The sequence below is a fragment of the Chenopodium quinoa genome, unplaced genomic scaffold (assembly GCF_001683475.1).
Source record: "Chenopodium quinoa cultivar QQ74 unplaced genomic scaffold, ASM168347v1, whole genome shotgun sequence".
Lineage (NCBI taxonomy): Eukaryota > Viridiplantae > Streptophyta > Magnoliopsida > Caryophyllales > Amaranthaceae > Chenopodium > Chenopodium quinoa.
In genome coordinates, this window is record NW_018743389.1 from 3,819,176 (window position 1) to 3,836,848 (window position 17,673).

At 34.3% G+C, this 17,673-nt stretch overlaps 2 protein-coding genes across 2 annotated transcripts; both read left to right on the forward strand.

Annotated features, from left to right (window-relative positions):
• Nucleotides 1-351: 351 nt before the first annotated feature.
• LOC110738447 lies at nt 352-6,651 on the forward strand. The gene is made up of 4 exons (XM_021918856.1): nt 352-802; nt 956-1,066; nt 5,090-5,158; nt 6,299-6,651. Exons 1-4 carry the CDS (start codon nt 656-658, stop codon nt 6,347-6,349), a joined length of 378 nt encoding a protein of 125 aa, XP_021774548.1. The 5' UTR covers nt 352-655; the 3' UTR covers nt 6,350-6,651.
• Nucleotides 6,652-14,460: 7,809 nt separating this feature from the next.
• On the forward strand, nt 14,461-16,144 carry LOC110738293 (transcription factor MYB59-like). Its single transcript, XM_021918659.1, has 3 exons — nt 14,461-14,607; nt 15,076-15,205; nt 15,351-16,144. The coding sequence occupies exons 1-3, from the start codon at nt 14,493-14,495 to the stop codon at nt 15,949-15,951; spliced, it is 846 nt and encodes a 281-aa protein (XP_021774351.1). The 5' UTR covers nt 14,461-14,492; the 3' UTR covers nt 15,952-16,144.
• The last annotated feature ends 1,529 nt before the right edge of the window (nt 16,145-17,673 follow it).

Sequence of the window (17,673 nt, forward strand, 5' to 3'; positions counted from 1 at the left end):
GCTGTTGTTTTAACAGAGCCTTCATCTTAATTTGCCATAGCCCGAAACTATTTTTCCCGGTAAACTTCTCAATTCTTATTGTTTGCATTGAATTTCTTTGTTGTTTTCTTTATTGTTTTCGATCTTTGCTTCTGCTGTCGCACAACAAATACCTCGTTTGGATAGTGAGTTGAAATATATAGGGAATACTTAACAATTTTATAAATTTACCCTTACTAATATTTCCTTTCATTGTTTTCATTAATAGCAAAAATGTCATTTTAAACTTATTTCCATTCCTATCCATTTATTACCTACCTTCCCAAAGTAATAAAATGGTGGGAATTCTCCCCTAAAAGTTTCCATTTCCATTCCCAAATCTATTTTTATTCCCATTCCCATCAAACAAACAAACTTTTTTCTTGAATTGGGATTAAAACTCTCAATCCCACCCTCAATTCCCACATACCAAACACCCTAGGAGTTAGTCCCCTAATCCAAATTCGAGCTTACCCTTAATCCAAATTCGAGCTTACCCAAAATCCTCACTTCACAAAATTTATCTCATAACTTCATCTTCTTCCTCTAAACTTCCACCAATTTTATTCTTTCTTTCTCATAATTTTGAAAAAAAAAAACTTCAAATTAAGATAAATTTGCCATAAATAAAATTGAAATGTCAAAGAAAGGAGGTGGAGTAGGGCTTCAAAAGGATGCTCCTTGGAGGGCTTCTCAAGGGAAACCCATTCCCAAAATTCACCATTCCCCTGTTCTTCGCATTCCTCAAAATCCCTTTTCCAATTACGCTGTTTCCATTATGAGGGTATTATTTTGTTTCCTTTTCCCCTTATTTTTTCTGTGTTTTTTCTTTCATAATTTTTAATCAATGAATTTGGGATTAAATTTGGGTTATTGGGTTGTAATTTTGTTAGTTATTTATCTATTCTTTTTTTTTTCATGTAATTTGATTTTGCAGGACTCAAATCCAGTGGGAAATGGGTTAGCTGTAGATGCTGTATTGGAGTCTGCAGGACCAGATTGCATTGTTCCTGGTCAGGCTACACCTGTTAAATTGCTTGGTTTAAAGGTGTTTTTTCTGTTTTTTTACTTTTACTTTTAATTTTGTTTTGTTTTGATTAATTAACTTCTTATTTAATCAATTATTGATGTTTTACTGTTAACTTCTTTGATAAATGTACAAAATATATCAAGATTTTGCAATTCTATGTTCAACAATTATGACTGTGTATATCTTTATGTATTGGTTTTGTTACAAAATTACTAATCTATGTACGCTTCCTGTTTAATAAGGAAATAGATTGGGAGTTTTTCGTGCACAATATTAGAAAATAAGTTAGGCTTTTGTCTATTTGATATAGCTTTGTTATGGAATTCTTTTTGTTTTATGTACAATGTGTGGAGTTATGGGAAAATCTCTTTCCCTTGTTTGTTGTATAGTACTTTCTTCTTATATGGCGATGATTGATATCTTTAAGGTGTTATATGTGTCTCACTTTAGGCATTATTTGTGTCTCAATGGGTTGGTGTATTGATGACTTCGTGTATGCTTCGAATGGTTAAGTGATGATACCCATAAAGCTACGTCAAAAGGATCACCAAAATATCTTGAGGTTTTATGTAATTGGAGTAGTAATAAGGTAGCTTGATCTCCGAATAACATTTGCTTGGTATTTTCTACAGCCTCCGATAAGTGATTAGTAGGAGGATTACAAAAAGGTACACTTTTAGAGATCCCAGTCTCTGCGAGTTTGAGGAGAAAACACCTCTTAAGTTGAATGTAATTTGTTTGGGTTTTGAGATATGGAAATTGAATGTAAAGATTGAGAAGTGTAAAACATGCATAAAGTTGCATAATTTTTTATCCATGTGTGTCTTTGTAGTTTGTACAATGAATTTGACAAGCTAGTGTTTTTTCCTTTATAGCTACAGTGAACTGAAGTTTTTTTTTTTTTTTTTTTTTTGAGGAAACAGTGAACTGAAGTTAGAAAATGTTTTGACGCTATGTTTTTAAGGAAAGGTTGGATGCAGTTTCTGTCCACCACTAATTTTCTGTTGTTCAATTTATTTATTTCTGAGAAAAGTTAGCTTGTATCAAACAAAACAAAGCTGTACAACATACAGCCATTGATCCAGATGTGCTCAGGGAATCACAAAATTAGTTGAGGGAGATTAGTTTCCATGGATCCTGTTATACTTGGGGAATCACGAAATTAGTTGAGAGAGATTAAGTTTCTTATATATGTATCAATACTCCCTATTATCTGTCAACAATCAACACCAAGGCATAATACCATATTTAAGTATTCAACCCCCTGTAGCCAAGTCCAAATCTTGGAAAGAGTCCATGTGTCCTAATTTTTTGGAATTTCCATACCGGACGCTCGGATCCGTACCCATACTCGACACCCCTAGGCAAGTCCATGAAATGTTGATTTAATGTATTAATGAATCAATGATTATCTCTATAAAAGTCTACTGCTACCTATTTTGCTTCAAAATATCATCTTTCTGTAGTCTTGCATGTAACACATGTAACTGTCGTTACATGCGGTGTCAATCTAGCTGCTCTCATATTCCAAATTGTTGTTTAATTTTTTGCTTTACCTCACTGTCTTGTAACCATTGATTCCTAATAAGCTTGGAATAAGTCTGCATCCATTTCATAGCACCTTCTGTAGGCTTGTTTCAAAACAATTTTAAAATCGGTGCTTGAACTATTCCACATTGCTTGCAAGTCTGATATTCTATCAACTTATCAAGGCAACCATTCTTTCCATAGTAAATATATAACACGGTGAGCCAACAGATAAAATTTCCAGTTTCTGGCTCTGAAGGTCTGAAATAAAGGTGTGTACCTGTGTAGACTGTTTCTTTTATAGGATCTCTCGCATGCTTCTAGTCTTGGGAGGACCCATGTAGCTCTGTTGTATATTCTTTCTTCTCTAGCCCAAGCTTTCCATAATGACTCAAACCATTTTCTTTTTCCCGTACAATTTTTGCTTTGGAAGGCCTTGTTCCAAGCCAGCACTTCCTTAAGTCCTAGACCTCCTTCCTTCCTTGGCATAATTACATTGCTTCAGGCCACTTATCTTTCTCTGTTAGTCTCAAGTTCATTCTATAAGAATAACTAGCTAAAGCTTAAATATTCTAAACAATGGCAAGAATACTGCACCAGCAATGTTGAGTTCCACATAAAACCTAATGTATATCCCAAGCCTGTTCTGGTTGTAATGCTAGAAATTAAGCTTACTCTGTTTGCTCTCCTTTAGTTAGAAGGGCGTAAAGGGAACTCTTGATTTCCAGATGGGAAATATCCCCTGATTGAAGCCAGGAAGCTAACTGATTTCTGTCATGTCTTCATATTAATGTCCCCAGTAAACATCAAACTCCTAAAAACTATGCATGACATAAAATTTTGTCAACTAGCTTCCTTAAGTTTGCAGCTGAATATAATTTTTATCTTTACTATAAATTATCTACTCATTCTCAAATCTTGGATGGGCCAGCTTGAGTTCTTTACATCCTTGATGTAATGTAAACTCCTAGTTTTTTTTATTATTCTTTGAACTCTCTTGAGACAAACTCCATTACCAATACAAAGAGATAAGAAGTAAGGAGACTATGAGGCTCCCTACCTCAAGTCTTTTGCGCCTTGGATATAGAATTCCATTTTCCCTATGACTAATATTGAGAACTTGGCTGAGCTGAAACAAAGCATGTCACAAAACAGTTGGGGAAGTGAAGGCCTTGTATTTGTAGTACCTTTTAAAGAAATTCTTAGCTTATGGAACTGTAAGCTTTCAAATTCACTTTTAAGGGACACATTAGGGTGCTCTTCCAATTATAGATTTTCCAAGAGACATCTACTAGCTTTGACAAGCTGGCTTTCATTCATTCAGCGATAATTTTGTAATGGCTTGTTATTGATACTTGTAGCAGGAGAGGGGTCTGAAATCCTGTAGATGAGCAAGGTTCTTAAGTATCTGAAATCAGTCAAGTTGAATTGTTATCGACTTGATTACGGAGCTTCCTTCTTAAGAAATTCTTAATGGTTTCAGTGATTTTGCATTATGCCAGCACTTGTTGAACGTGTGATAAAAGGCTTCTTGATCTCCCTGTTTTTGACTGGTTTGATGAGTTATGCACTGATTCTTTGGTAGCAAGGATCTGTGGCACTTGCCTTCTTTTTGAATTTAGACTCCAAAGATCTTTGTGAAACGTCACTATGTCTTCCTATCTTCTGTTATCAGTGAACTTCTACCAGCATCATTTTTCAGCATATATTGATTGAGAGGTTATTCTTTGCTTAGCAGAAGTGTCAAAAAGGAGAAGCATTTATCTTCAAATCTTAGAGATTTGATATAAGCTTCTTGTCTGATAAGGTTGTTCCAAAGCCTCTGTTCAAGCTAAAAGCTTTTCTTGATGGACAGCAATAAATCTTACTTTGAGTTCATAGGGTTCAAACTAGAGATGTACACTTGTAATCTCGTAACTGAGTGGCATGGGGTTAAGTTCAAGGTTAGGACATATGTTGACTCTAATGGAATGGGTTCCAATGGATGGCAGTTCACAGATTGCAAGTTTTCCACAATAGCAGTTCATTATTATTTCCAAGTGTAAGTGCGAGAGTGTGTGTGTGGGGGGGGGGGGGGGGGAATGTGTTCCGTTTCAAGTCCTTTGACGTCTAATTGCATGTATGTGCTGCTTAACTTTATCTTCAGCCTCGTTCGTTTCATCTTCTTCTGCAATTCTGCTACTTATTGTTTTCTGAAATTTTCACGAGGTCTTTTCAAAAGATTTGCTTATTGGTGAGAGATTTGTCTTTTAACACCATCTCTCATATCTTTAGTAATTTGCTGCTAACGACCTGTTGCACTTCATCCCTATCGTGTGCTTCTAGATGGGGCGAAGTTGCTTTGTGCAGATTGTATTTTCTAGGTGTTCCCTTTTTTTCTTTTTTTTTTTTTTTTTTTTGATTTTTAAAATTTTTATTTCTAATATCTTAACCTTAACCTGTTGATTATAATGGTCTTTTTCTAGTTTTGCATATCATCCTCGCCCTTATATTTGCAATTTGCTCTGTGTTCAGGTGTGGCCTATAGAAGTTGATTTGAAATTCATGGAGCCAGTTGGGCGGGAACTCAAGAATATTGGGAAGGTAAAATACTGAATTATTATATATATGCCTTTGCTACTATTAAGTTTATTAAAGGCATAATTTGTCATGGAAAACATCTAGGTTGCTGTGTGTGATCAGATAACTAGTTCCCTATTCTATATCTTTGTGAGTTGAAAGTACTAAGTGGAGACTTGTAGTCAGGGATAGTGTACTCTAGGGAAAGTTGTTGTAGAATTGTTTCAAAGGTGAAACTATCTGGTTAGAGGTTTTGTTGTTAGTAGTGAGGATTAGCTGATTTCCTGGTTAGTTGGTGGTGACTTCCAATATGTTAGTTAGTTTAATGCATCCTCATGGAAAAATGATCTCAAATTCTGTGAGTCTGGAAGACTTTGCTTGTGGATTTATTTGGCCCTCATTTTACACTATGTTTGTTGCACCTCTATTCTTATGCCATGGATCGGAAGAAAATAGTGGGAGGTTATGTACAGCATGCCTATGTGGTTCTACTTGTAGTTGTTGAAGGGTTGACTGTAGTTTATAAGGCTTGTATTGCTGTTCCCCAAGGGTTAGACTCAAGAGTGCCCATGCATATGTAGTGTTGGTATGGTGACTACCCTCTTAAGAATATGATCTTTAGTTTAAAGTGGCATGAATAATTTGATTTGAAGATGTTGCTTCTTTCCACAATAAAAAAAAAATAAAAAAAAAATGTTGATCCAATTGGAAGGACCTTGGCCCAAAGTTTTAGATCTCAACACAGGAGTTGGAATTGAGTGTTCCTAAGGCCTGATTTTTCACTTTTATTGAAGATTGATCATGTTTCATTGCTGATAGATGCAAAGCAAACCATTCGCATATGATATATGCTCTATGCTGCAGAAGTTTCACTTCTTTATGCTACAAGAAAACTATACATCATATAACAGAGAAGGAATCATGTGCTCAGTCTTTGTAACCTTCATGTTTTTCTTCGAGATTTTCATCACCTTCTTTAGCTAGCCAGCTTCATTTGTCATATCTTCATGACCCCCCCCCCCTCCTAGTAGCCCAAGGTAACAATGCCACTTATTAGATTTTTCAGTTATTGTTGCAGTTAGAAACAAGCTAACAGCTTCTGTATGCAGTTTATGTTTTATTTCATGCTATTGCCTGAACTTCTATTGATGACTATGTATGCAGTTTATGGATTCTGCGGTGGATCTGATGAACAAGTCATTCATTGATCGTTAATGATTATTTAACATTGAGAAATAAGAATTATTGCGGAGGTCCTCATCTTATTGGCTGACTCTTGGTTGCTGGTACTGCATATTTTTTTTCAAGTAGATGAGCTGTGGGTTACAAAGCTGAAGATAATATAACCTGTCAGGTATACTTGAAGAGGCTATTGTTTCAATATGGAGTTACTTGTTTATCTGTTTATCTCTGTCATTTGTCAAGGAATTTTCTCAGCGTGATGTTACATAAATGTAATATGCTATTATTTGAATTACGATGGTGAAATTTTGTTGGTAAATATGTTCTGCCCTGAATCACTAGGCATCTTTAAATTACTCCATATTATCATTAAGCAATCACTTCCCCCCCAAACTATCGTAAGCTCCTTTTAAATATACCAAATGTTTTTGTTAAAGACAATGAGTTGCTGTATTGTTGATGTAAAATGTCTTGATTGGAATTTAAATGTTTGGTTAAGTAAGCTTCTTGTAGGCTGTTCCCATTCTTGGTTTATGGGTAGATTAAGCCGCGGAGTAATCAAATGGTTTTGGTGGTGTAAGGGTGCCTTAATTATGGTATGCGTGACTGCAGTTCTTGTCTTCGATTCTGACACAGGTCCTTGCAAAATGGGTTGGGTTCTAAGGGCAGAGCCTCTGATGCCCACCTTGTACATTTGAAAGTACTTGAGGGAGTGAGTTTTCTTCTTGTAAGGATGACCTCCCTTACTTTTGCTCCTAAGGGGTTATAGACTTGTAGTAACTATATGGGCATTGATAATCTATTTGGGTTACCTTTTTGGGTTGAATCGTAATGTTTGTTGACATCATGATATGATTGGCTTATATATGAGCTTTGGTCACGTTAGGCCAAAATGTTACTCTGTTTTTTTAACTTAATTTTGGGCAATGATCAAAGAAAAAGGGTAACCTGCTTTCCTGGCTTATTTTGGCAAATTGTGAGTGCCAGCTACGTTGACTATATTGCAAAGTAGTTTGGGTTAAGAAAAGTGTTTTTTTTTTATTTATTTTTTTTATTTTACTTTTTATCTAGGCGTTTGGTATGTGAGAATAGAGGTGTCAAAGCCACATCCGATTCGTAATCGACCTGAAAAATATCCGATTCAGATTTGGACTCGCGTAGACACAATATTTTAGCATGACTCAACTTTAAAATATGACTCGATCCGATCGGGCCTCATCAGACATGATCCGATCATCCAAATTGACACCTCTATGTGAGAACGAGATTTTAAAAAATATAGATTGGGATTAGGAATTGGAATTTGTAGTTGGAAATCTATAAAAATTAGACCGATTTATTATTTGGTAGTAAATGGTAATATGTGGAGAATATATTAAAAATTTACAAAATTATCCGTACTAAATTTCTCCTCTTACCCATTCATTAATGACATTTTAGGTATTTTCCACCTCTCAATCCTCATCCTCTAATAATACTTACCCCCCGGTAATATATTGTTGGGAATCGAGGGCATATATTCCCAACCTCTTTCCTGGTCTCTATTCTCAAACCCATGAAACAAAAATGTGAGTTCCTTCTACTTGCCTACTTGGCATTATAAGTGACATAATACCTATTTTTATAATTTGTACATTTAAAAAAATAAAAAAATTGGCTATTATACATGAATATAAATAAGAATTATACACCTTATACAAATTTTGTTATTTAAAAATTTAGATTTTCATCAAAATTATGATATAGTAATGTTTAACGTCGTCTAATACATTTTCAATGCAAGAGGTCATTTATTAGTGTGTTACTGTTTAAATTTGTTTCAATTTCTTAGGATAAATTTATAAGTTGTAGTTGTATTGTAGAATTCGAAGCTTCTAATATTCAAATTTCAAAAATGTTAAATATAGTAGCTCAAAAAAAATAAAAAATAAAATGATATCATCCTTGCATTTAGACGGCAAAATATTTATTAAAAGAGTGACATGTGAACACTGATAACGTCAACCTACTCTGTTTTAGTAATAGTTAATAGATTCTCGTCCTAAACTTTGACATACCAAACAACCCCCTCGATAGGATGAGCAATATTTGATTACGATGGTTGCTACTACAGTACGACCCACTGACCTTTTAATCTATAAAGGGGTATTTGGTCAAATTTACCCCTTTCTTTTTCCTCATTACATTATGTTGGTAGTGAGTTGGGTGACTACAAAGTACGCAGCATAGGCGGCTGCTAGAAAACAATTACGGGTTTTGGCGTCTACCATTGCTTGCTACAAAACCCTTTTATTTTGGTGAGATTCGTCCCATAATCATGTTTGAAAGTCAGAGAGTTAGCTATTTGCTCTAGCCTCTTATCTCAATTAGGGGTGTACAAAAATTGGCCCGGACCTGAAACCGGACCTGAACCGACCTGAACCGGACCGGACCTGACCCGGACCTGTTGATTCAGGTCCGGTCCCGGTTCTTAAAAATCCAGGTTCCCGGTCCCGGTCCGGACCCGGTCCAAACCCGGGGTTTTCAGGTCCGGACCTGAAACCCGGGAAATCGTAATTAAAAAAAAAAAAAAAAAAAAAAAATCTGATTCTCTCAGAGTCTCAGCCTCCCTCAATCTCTTTCAAATGTTTAAGTTCTAACCCTAACTCCTTAAGCCCAAACTCTCAGCCTCCCTCAATCTCAACTTCTCAACGCGGCTGTCCGGCTGTCCCAACTCGCTCCGGCCACCGCCCACTGCCGACACCTCCCTCATTCTCTCAGGCGATGCACACCGATAATATCTGGTAAGTATTTGCTTATAATTTTGGTATTTTTAATTCGAAATAATAAATTAAGTGTGAGAATTTATATGTTTATTCTTGTTTCAAATTTTCAATTGCTTTTAATGATTGTTTGATGTTTGCATGTTGAATTTCTTATTTTTAGTTCATCTCTTTCGAATTTCTGTTTTTTTTTTTTGGTTTTTTTGAGTTTAGGGTTCATAAGAATTAAGAAGTTTAGGGTTTAGGGTTCAAGTGCGAAATTTAGTTCGAAATTTTGTGTTTATTATGATTATTAAGATTAATTTAGTGCGAAAATTTGTGTGGTAGGGTGGGTTGGGGTGGGGTTATGGTGGGGTTACGGTGGTACGGTTCTGGTGTGTGGGGGTTAAGGGTTAAGGGGTGGCAGTGGGGTGGGGTGGGGTGGGTTGGGGTGGTGAGCTGGGGTTTTTGGGATGGCTGGATGGAAAATTGTGAATGTTGATGGGGTTGTCGGGAGTGGAGATGGGGTTTTCGTGGTGGCTGGTAGGGTCACCGAGAGTGGAGATGGGTTTTCGGGGTGGCTGGGTGGTGTTTTGGATTGGAGGGGGTTTTGGAGTGGTTGAAGAATTAATCAGGACTTGCAGAGTTGCAGGCTGGTGTATCCAAGAAAATGAGGAAGATAGGCTGTCCATGGTAAATGTCGTACAAATTTTGGAAGGAGTCACACAAGTGGCTAATCCTCCAATTCCAAGATATCTGCAACATGTTACAGAAATCCCGGAGGTTTCTACAGCTTACCATACATGCATTGTTGAGTGATAATCAACTCGTGATAAAATGGCAGAGAATTATGTTTACCTGAAATAATAGGCCATATCATGTTGCTAAGTACAAATTTGCAAAATTAGCCAGATTTCCCTTCTGATGTTTGCTTGAGCGTACTGCTGATATGCTGTAATAGCTTATGAATATTATGTACAAGACTCGAAATTGTAATATTCCTTTTTCAAATGCAGACCTCTCTTTTATTTGAGTGAAAGTTGCAGTTTGAGTTATCTACCATAGTAAAAACTTTATCATAAAGATGTACGAGTTGTGAGTACTGCTGTACTGTACTAGTTTAATTTTTATTGTGATTAATTAGACAAGTATATCGATAATCAACCCTATTAATCTGATGTTCTGTTTTAGGTGAAATTTTATTCGTGTAGGATTAAGTTAAGCTACACAAATTAACATATGACTAAAGCACGTATGTATAATTCCTTGTCTTGAATAGTGTGGATTTATGACTTGAACAAACATACTGTATGTATAATTCCTCCATTAATTTTCTACTGCAACATCTTTTTCCATGAATAATGTATCTAAATTTGAATATAGTAGTATGTTTTTTCTTGTTTTAAATGCAGTCGTTGAAATTTGCAAAGACTGAAATAGAGATTGGCTTGAGAATAAAAGCAAAGAAGCTACAAGGTAGCTGAAATGAAAAGGATGTATGTTAGAGAGAGACTTGATACAAAGACAAAATTATATTCAACTTAAGGTTGCAGAAACCAAACAATAATATCCTCCAATTTGAAAATTCTTCCTATTTAGCTGATCAAATTCTTATTTTTGTTTTTATTCTTGCAGGGAGTGAAGGAAGTCAAGGAACCACGGATTCTTATTCTTGCAATGTAAGTTGCTCTTAAATTTTTTTATAAAATGGTATGTGTATATAATTGTTACTTTAAAATTACTTATATTGTATATAATTATATTGTAGATGGAGAGCTCTCAATCCAAACGGTCTGCTTCTTTTTCTGAACAAACGTCACAGCCACTTTCTGAAAAGGATATGGAAGAATTGCAATCTACTTTGCCTCCTGATAAGAAGCTAAAAGCGGGGCGGGAATATATATGGAACAGAAAAAGTAAGAGGAAAGCTGAGTATTAGAAATATTACTTAGAGTACGTCGAGAATGGAAAACTACGAGCTGAATGTAAGTTCTGTCCTAAAACTTTTGCTGCTGATGGTAATCTTAATGGTTCAAAAAATGTTAAAAACCATGCAGAATCATGTCTCGGTAATCCTATTAATATAGAAAAAGAAAAGGGCAAAGAAAAGCAAACTAAATTGTATTTTGATCAAGAACATGAGAGTAGTGAATTAAAGTGTGGGAGTAGGATTATTAACTTGAATGATGTTAGAGAGGCATTGATTCACATGATTATTGTTGATGAGTTACCATTTAAGCATGTGGAAAAACCCGGTTTTAGGCACTTTGTGCAAGTTGCATGTCCACAATTTCACATTCCATCTCGTGTTACCATTGCTCGTGATTGTTTAAAGTTGTATTATAGTGAAAAAGAGAAATTGAGAGAAATGTTTAAGACATGTCAAAGAATTTCTGTGACCACTGATACTTGGACTTCAATACAAAGAATTAATTATATGTGTCTTACAGCTCATTTCATTGATAATGACTGGAAATTGAATAAAAAGATCATAAATTTTTGTCCAATTTCTAGTCATAAAGGAGAGGCTATTGGAAAAGCAGTTGAGGCATGTTTAGAGTATTGGGGTATTGATGATAAACTTTTTACTGTCACTGTTGATAATGCTTCTTCAAATGATGTTGCTTGTGCACACTTGAGTAGAATGGTTAGAAGAACAGGATGTATAAATGATGGAAAAAATCTTCATGTTAGATGCATTGCTCATATCATTAATTTAATTGTGTGGGATGGTATTAGAGAACATGGTGTGTGCATTGATAGAGTTAGAAATGCTGTGAAATATGTTAAGAATTCCCCTGCAAGAATACTTAGATTCAAAGATCTTGTGCAAAAAGCGAACATAGATTCAAAATCTTCTTTATCCTTTGATGTCCCCACTCGTTGGAACTCCACATACATAATGTTGGAAACGGCTTTGAAGTTTCGACGTGTTTTTAGTGGGTTATCTCTTCCTGATGGAGAGGATTTGAATGACAATGAAAGGCCTCCCGAACCCGAAGATTGGGAAAAAGTGGAGAGGTTGGTTTTGTTTCTAGGGGGGTTTTATCTGTTAACTAAACGAATTTCTGGTTCCCATTATGTGACAGCTAATAAAGGTTTAGGAGAAATTGCTTCTATGTATGATATGTTGAATAATTGGGAACAAAGTGAGGACTTGAATTTTCAAGCCATGGCCATTGCAATGAAAAAAAAGTTTGATAAGTATTGGGGGGATGTGGATAAGATGAATAAGTTCATTTATGTTGCTCTTCTTCTCGACCCTCACTCTAAGATGGTCATTGTTGAATTGACACTAACGGATATGCATGGACCGGAAAAGGGTACAAAACTTGCTAATGATGTGAAGGAGTTCGCTTACTCTTTATTTGAGGAATATAGAAAAATGTATGCTACTTCTAATATTCCAGATTGTGGAGATAATATGTCAATGGATATTGATAATAGTAAAGGAGTGGGTTCCGATTATGTGAGGAAACTAAAAGAAAGAGCAAAACGATTGAAGGGGACAAGTGGGTATGCGATAAGTGAGTTGGATAGGTACTTAAATGATCAATTAGGGCCGGAGGAGGAAGAACAAGATGCATTGACATGGTGGGGTAAGAATGGTCAGCGTTATGTGATTCTTAATCGCATGGCACGTGACATACTAGCCATCCCATTGTCGACCGTTGCATCGGAATCTGCTTTTAGTACGGGAGGTCGTACTCTAGATCCATTTCGGAGTTCTTTAACTCCTAAGGTAATGCATCGTTATCTTTTTATTTTATAAAATCAAGTTTGTTTATATCTTAATATGACTTTGTTTATACATATTTGTGTAATATTTTTGTATTGAAGATGGTTCAAGCGTTACTTTGCACACAAGATTGGCTTAGAGCTAAGGAAGTGCCAATTGTTGATGTGGAAGAAAATTTGAAAGAGTTAGAGGAAATAGAGAAAGGTTGTAATAATTTTATGTATTTGAAATTTTGTTACACCAAATTTATTATTTCATTGTTATCAATCATTAATATATTCTATATTGTATTTTATTTAGAGGTGCAACGTGGTGAATCTAACGATGTAGACGATGAAGTTGTTTTCGTGGACTCATTAGTGTGAATCACGCGATCAAAGGGAAAACAACTCGTTGGAGAATTTATGTATTCCTAGTACTTGAGAGTTGAGACTTAAGAGAATTTATGTAATTTTATGAGTTTTCGTGGACTTATTTGTATTTTCGGTGGACTCATTTGTATTTTTGGTGTTTGAGAATCGGGACTTTATAGACTTTATGTAGTTTTGTAATTGATAATTTTGGTTTGTATGTAATTATTAAATTATGCAACAGGTCTAAAAATCACAAAACAGGTCCATATGCAGGTCCATATGCAGGTCCAACAGGTTTTGTATTAAAAAAAAAAAAAAACGAAAAAGACACAAAACAGGTCCATTCAGGTCCAAACCCGGTCCTCATAATTACCCAATTCAGGTCCCCGGTCCAAACAGGTCCGGTCCAGGTCCGGTCCGGTTTTGGACCGGTGTACACCCCTAATCTCAATTAGTCCCAATTAACATCATGGGCTGAATTAACAATTATAATTCAACATGAAAAATTTAAAGCGATAATATATTAGGGAAGCACAATGACTACTAACATTGTTGAATATTTTTGGATAGGCAATGATCTTGGAATTCCAATCTCTAATAACACAATTTCTTAATAACACAATTTCACAAGCAATGCCCTAGCTAGCTCATCAAATCTATCCATTTCAGATAATTTCTTAATAAAGAAATGACGGAAGCACATAAGATCAGATTTCGTAGATTCGGTATTAGCTCTTCAAATCGCCAGTGGCTCGTCATTCATTGAATATTATCCTAAGCTATCTTATCTCAATTTTATAATTTCTTACACTTTCATATCATATGTTAGTATTAAACAATATGGTTTAAAGTATCAAGTGGACTACCAAATATACGCAATCTTTAAAGAGCTGTGGAGCTTACATCACTTAATTAAGTACCTAAGTACACGAAAAATTCGCTAATTAACATTATATTACACAAAATCAATAGCCAAAAGCGACAATGGATGATGCAAAAAGGAAGCTAATCTAATAATGTTTATGTACTAGTCCATGTCCAAAAGATGACATACTAGATAATTAATGTATGATTATCACCATGAGTTCAATTTGAGCCAATTGGGTACCTTTTTATTTATGTATTCATATTAATTTGGGTGTTAACCCACCTATAATTGTTGCCAGGTAAGATTACCGAGTCTTAATAACTCTTTTGTGATATTCTTTGCCATTATCTCGTATGTATAAATAGCGAAACTAGCTCCTAGCTAAGCATCTTCATCTGCGAGTTCAATTTATTACGACGATTCATAGTCATTGTTTTCTACTACATACTATAGATATTTGTTTTATTAACCAACAATGGGGGAAGAAAATCTACGTAAGGGTCCTTGGTACGAAGAGGAAGATGAACGGCTCAAAACTTTTGTCACGGTTTTGGGTGCACGGCGATGGGATACAGTGGCTAAGATATCAGGTTAGTGTTTCCTAATGCATCAACTCATCAAGGCATCACTGTAAATAATATTGGTTTTTTTTACTAAATGATATTGGTTCATGTAGTATTATTGAAACTCCTTTGTTGTGAAATTACCACTTTAGAAGTTAGAGGAAGTACTCTTACTATCACCAATTAGGTCTTGTACACTTAAAAAAAACATATATATATATATATATATATATATATATATATATATATATATATATATTAATAAAAATAATTTCAGTTCAGCAAAAATAATAACTTCAACAAAGAAATATAAAACAGAATCAACAAAAATAGTTTCAGTTCAGCAAAAATAATTTCAGCTCAGAAATAAGGTGAAAAGTATATTGAACTTTCTTCTGTATCGGGTTGCCTACCCAAATCTCCTTTATTTTATTTATTTTTAAAAAATCTACAAGCGTTGTTGATATGGATGATTTATATTTCAATGTTTTGCAGGGTTAAGTAGGAGTGGGAAAAGCTGTAGGTTAAGATGGTTGAACTATCTTAGACCTTGTCTAAAGCATGGCTCTATAACTCCACAAGAGGAGTTGCTAATACTTCAGCTACATGAGAGATGGGGTAACAAGTAAGCTTTATGTTTTAAGTATCTATGAAAGTGTGTTCGACAACAATTTTTAGAGTGTCACATGTTTTATGTTTTACCTCCATGCCTACTTATACGAAATTTCATGTAGAATTTTATTAAATTGGTTTAAATTGTTTTGTGATAGATGGGCTAAGATTGCTCGAAGATTACCAGGAAGAACTGACAACGAGGTAAAGAATTACTGGAGAACTCATCTGAGGAAGAAAATGAAAATGCAAATTTCAATTTTGAACCACTCAATCTCATCCCCTACATGTAACGTTTCATCGTCGATAGAAACATCTTCAAGTGAGGAAACAAACAATTATTCCAACCAGTTAGATGTGTTGATCCAAGAAGGCAATATGATCACTCCACAAATAAGTAGTAACAATCCTAACACGAAATCTACCGATGAAAACATTGAAGCCGTAACTAGTCATTATTATGTTGATTGTAATGACAAACTGAAGGGACTAACTGATTGTATGAACACAAACTCGTCCTATGCAAACCGATTATCCGATTTTATGATAGCAAGCTCGCCCTACGAAAACCGGGTATCGGATTGGTTGAACACGGTATTAAGGGATGTGGATCAAACTGATAAATACAATCCAGGTTGTTGCGAGATTAGCTATGGTTTACCAGATTTAAGTTTACATTATCCAACGACGTGGTGTATTGAAGATGCAAGTGCATGGGATTTCCTAGATACCACGTGGGATATGGATTTGTTCAATTAATGTAAATCATCTGTACTTTTATTTATACTAGGGTGACTAACACGCACGATGCGCGCACCATAATTAGTCTTGTTTGGGAGGTTTTCAGTTGTTGGTTACATTAATGAGGAAAAATATATAAACAAATATTTTACGGGTATAATTGTCCGTACATTATTCTAATTAGTTTTTTTTTTTTTTTTTTTTTTTTTTTTTTTTTTTTTTTTTTAAAGAGCAACTAACATTAATGAAGGCAAAAAAAAAAAAAAAAAAGGGGCCCATTAACTTTAATGAAGGCAAAATAACAAGTTGTACATATTAATGACTATAATGACGGTAAACATGTAAATGTACATTTTGAAGGATATAATTGAGAACGCACTATTCATAAGAGTAATTTCATATTTTTTTTTTTTATGAGATAGGGATATTAAAAAACATGTTAAAGAAAGTTTATATATCATGTGACGACACTCTCTTCTCATACAAATTATACAATGTACATGTCAGCTTTTCATTTAAAAAATTCAGCATAGTTAGTACAATGTTTTTAACACGTAATCTATAGAATGAAAAATGAATACATAGCAATCACCATTTATTAGTTCAGGGCCCGTTTGGTTTTATGGAAAACATAATTTCAAGTAAAACCAAATTTACAAATTAGTTTTACTTTGTTTGCTTTCATCAAGAAAAGTTATAGAGAAATTAAAAATAGGGGTAGAAATGTGAGGATGGAAGAGGGAAGGAAAATGTGGCTTCCTTTTAATTTATAAAGGAAAATGTTTTCCACTATACTTCCTCTGTTCCACAAATATTGCAACAAGGATGAAATTACGCATCCCAAAACACGTTTTATATGTTATATATCTATAATTATATAACAGTAAAAATTATAAAAAGTTGATATTGTGAAAGTATTTTACGAGACGAATCTAACAAGACCCCACATGACTATATTTTATATTACGTATAAATCATAATTGTGGTCAAACAAGCATGATGAATAGTGCAAAAGTCCAGTTGTTGCAATATTACTAGAACGCGGGGAAGTATAAGATATAATATTAATTTTCCACCATTGGGAAAATTGTTTTTCACCCCTTCACAAACCAAACAAAGGAAAATGAAAAAAAAAAATAGAAAAATCGTTTTCCATAAAAATATTTTACATCAAACCAAGCGGACCCTACATCATTGTTAATTGGTTAAAAAACAAAAAAAAAAAAGGTTATTATTATATATTTTCTTACAAATTTACTACTCCATAATTAATTATGCCTTTACCACATTTACCGCAATAACAATAAAGTATTTTATACTTTTTTTTTTTTTTTTTTTTTTTTTTTTAAATAGTTATCAAATAGCATGCAATCACTTATCACATCATAATTTGAACATTTTCTCATATACAAAAAATCTGGAAAATAACAATTCGGAACATTGTCTGAAATATACACTAGTTAGAGCTTTAAATAAGTAAAATTGGAATGAATTAGATATATAATGTACCAATTTGTATGGATGAAATCGTTTGAATGCCAAAATTGTCCAACTGGATGAGTCGAGAACACTAAAAAAAATCAAGAGTTTTATTTATTTACTTTTTTTTTATTATTATTTTTATTTTGTAGTTTAGTAGAGTTCTCTTTTCCTCTCTCCCTTTGGAGAAGAATATTGTATATATCAAGGAAATCAAAACATGGAAGGCTATCAATTAGCTTCTAGTAAGAATGATAAAAG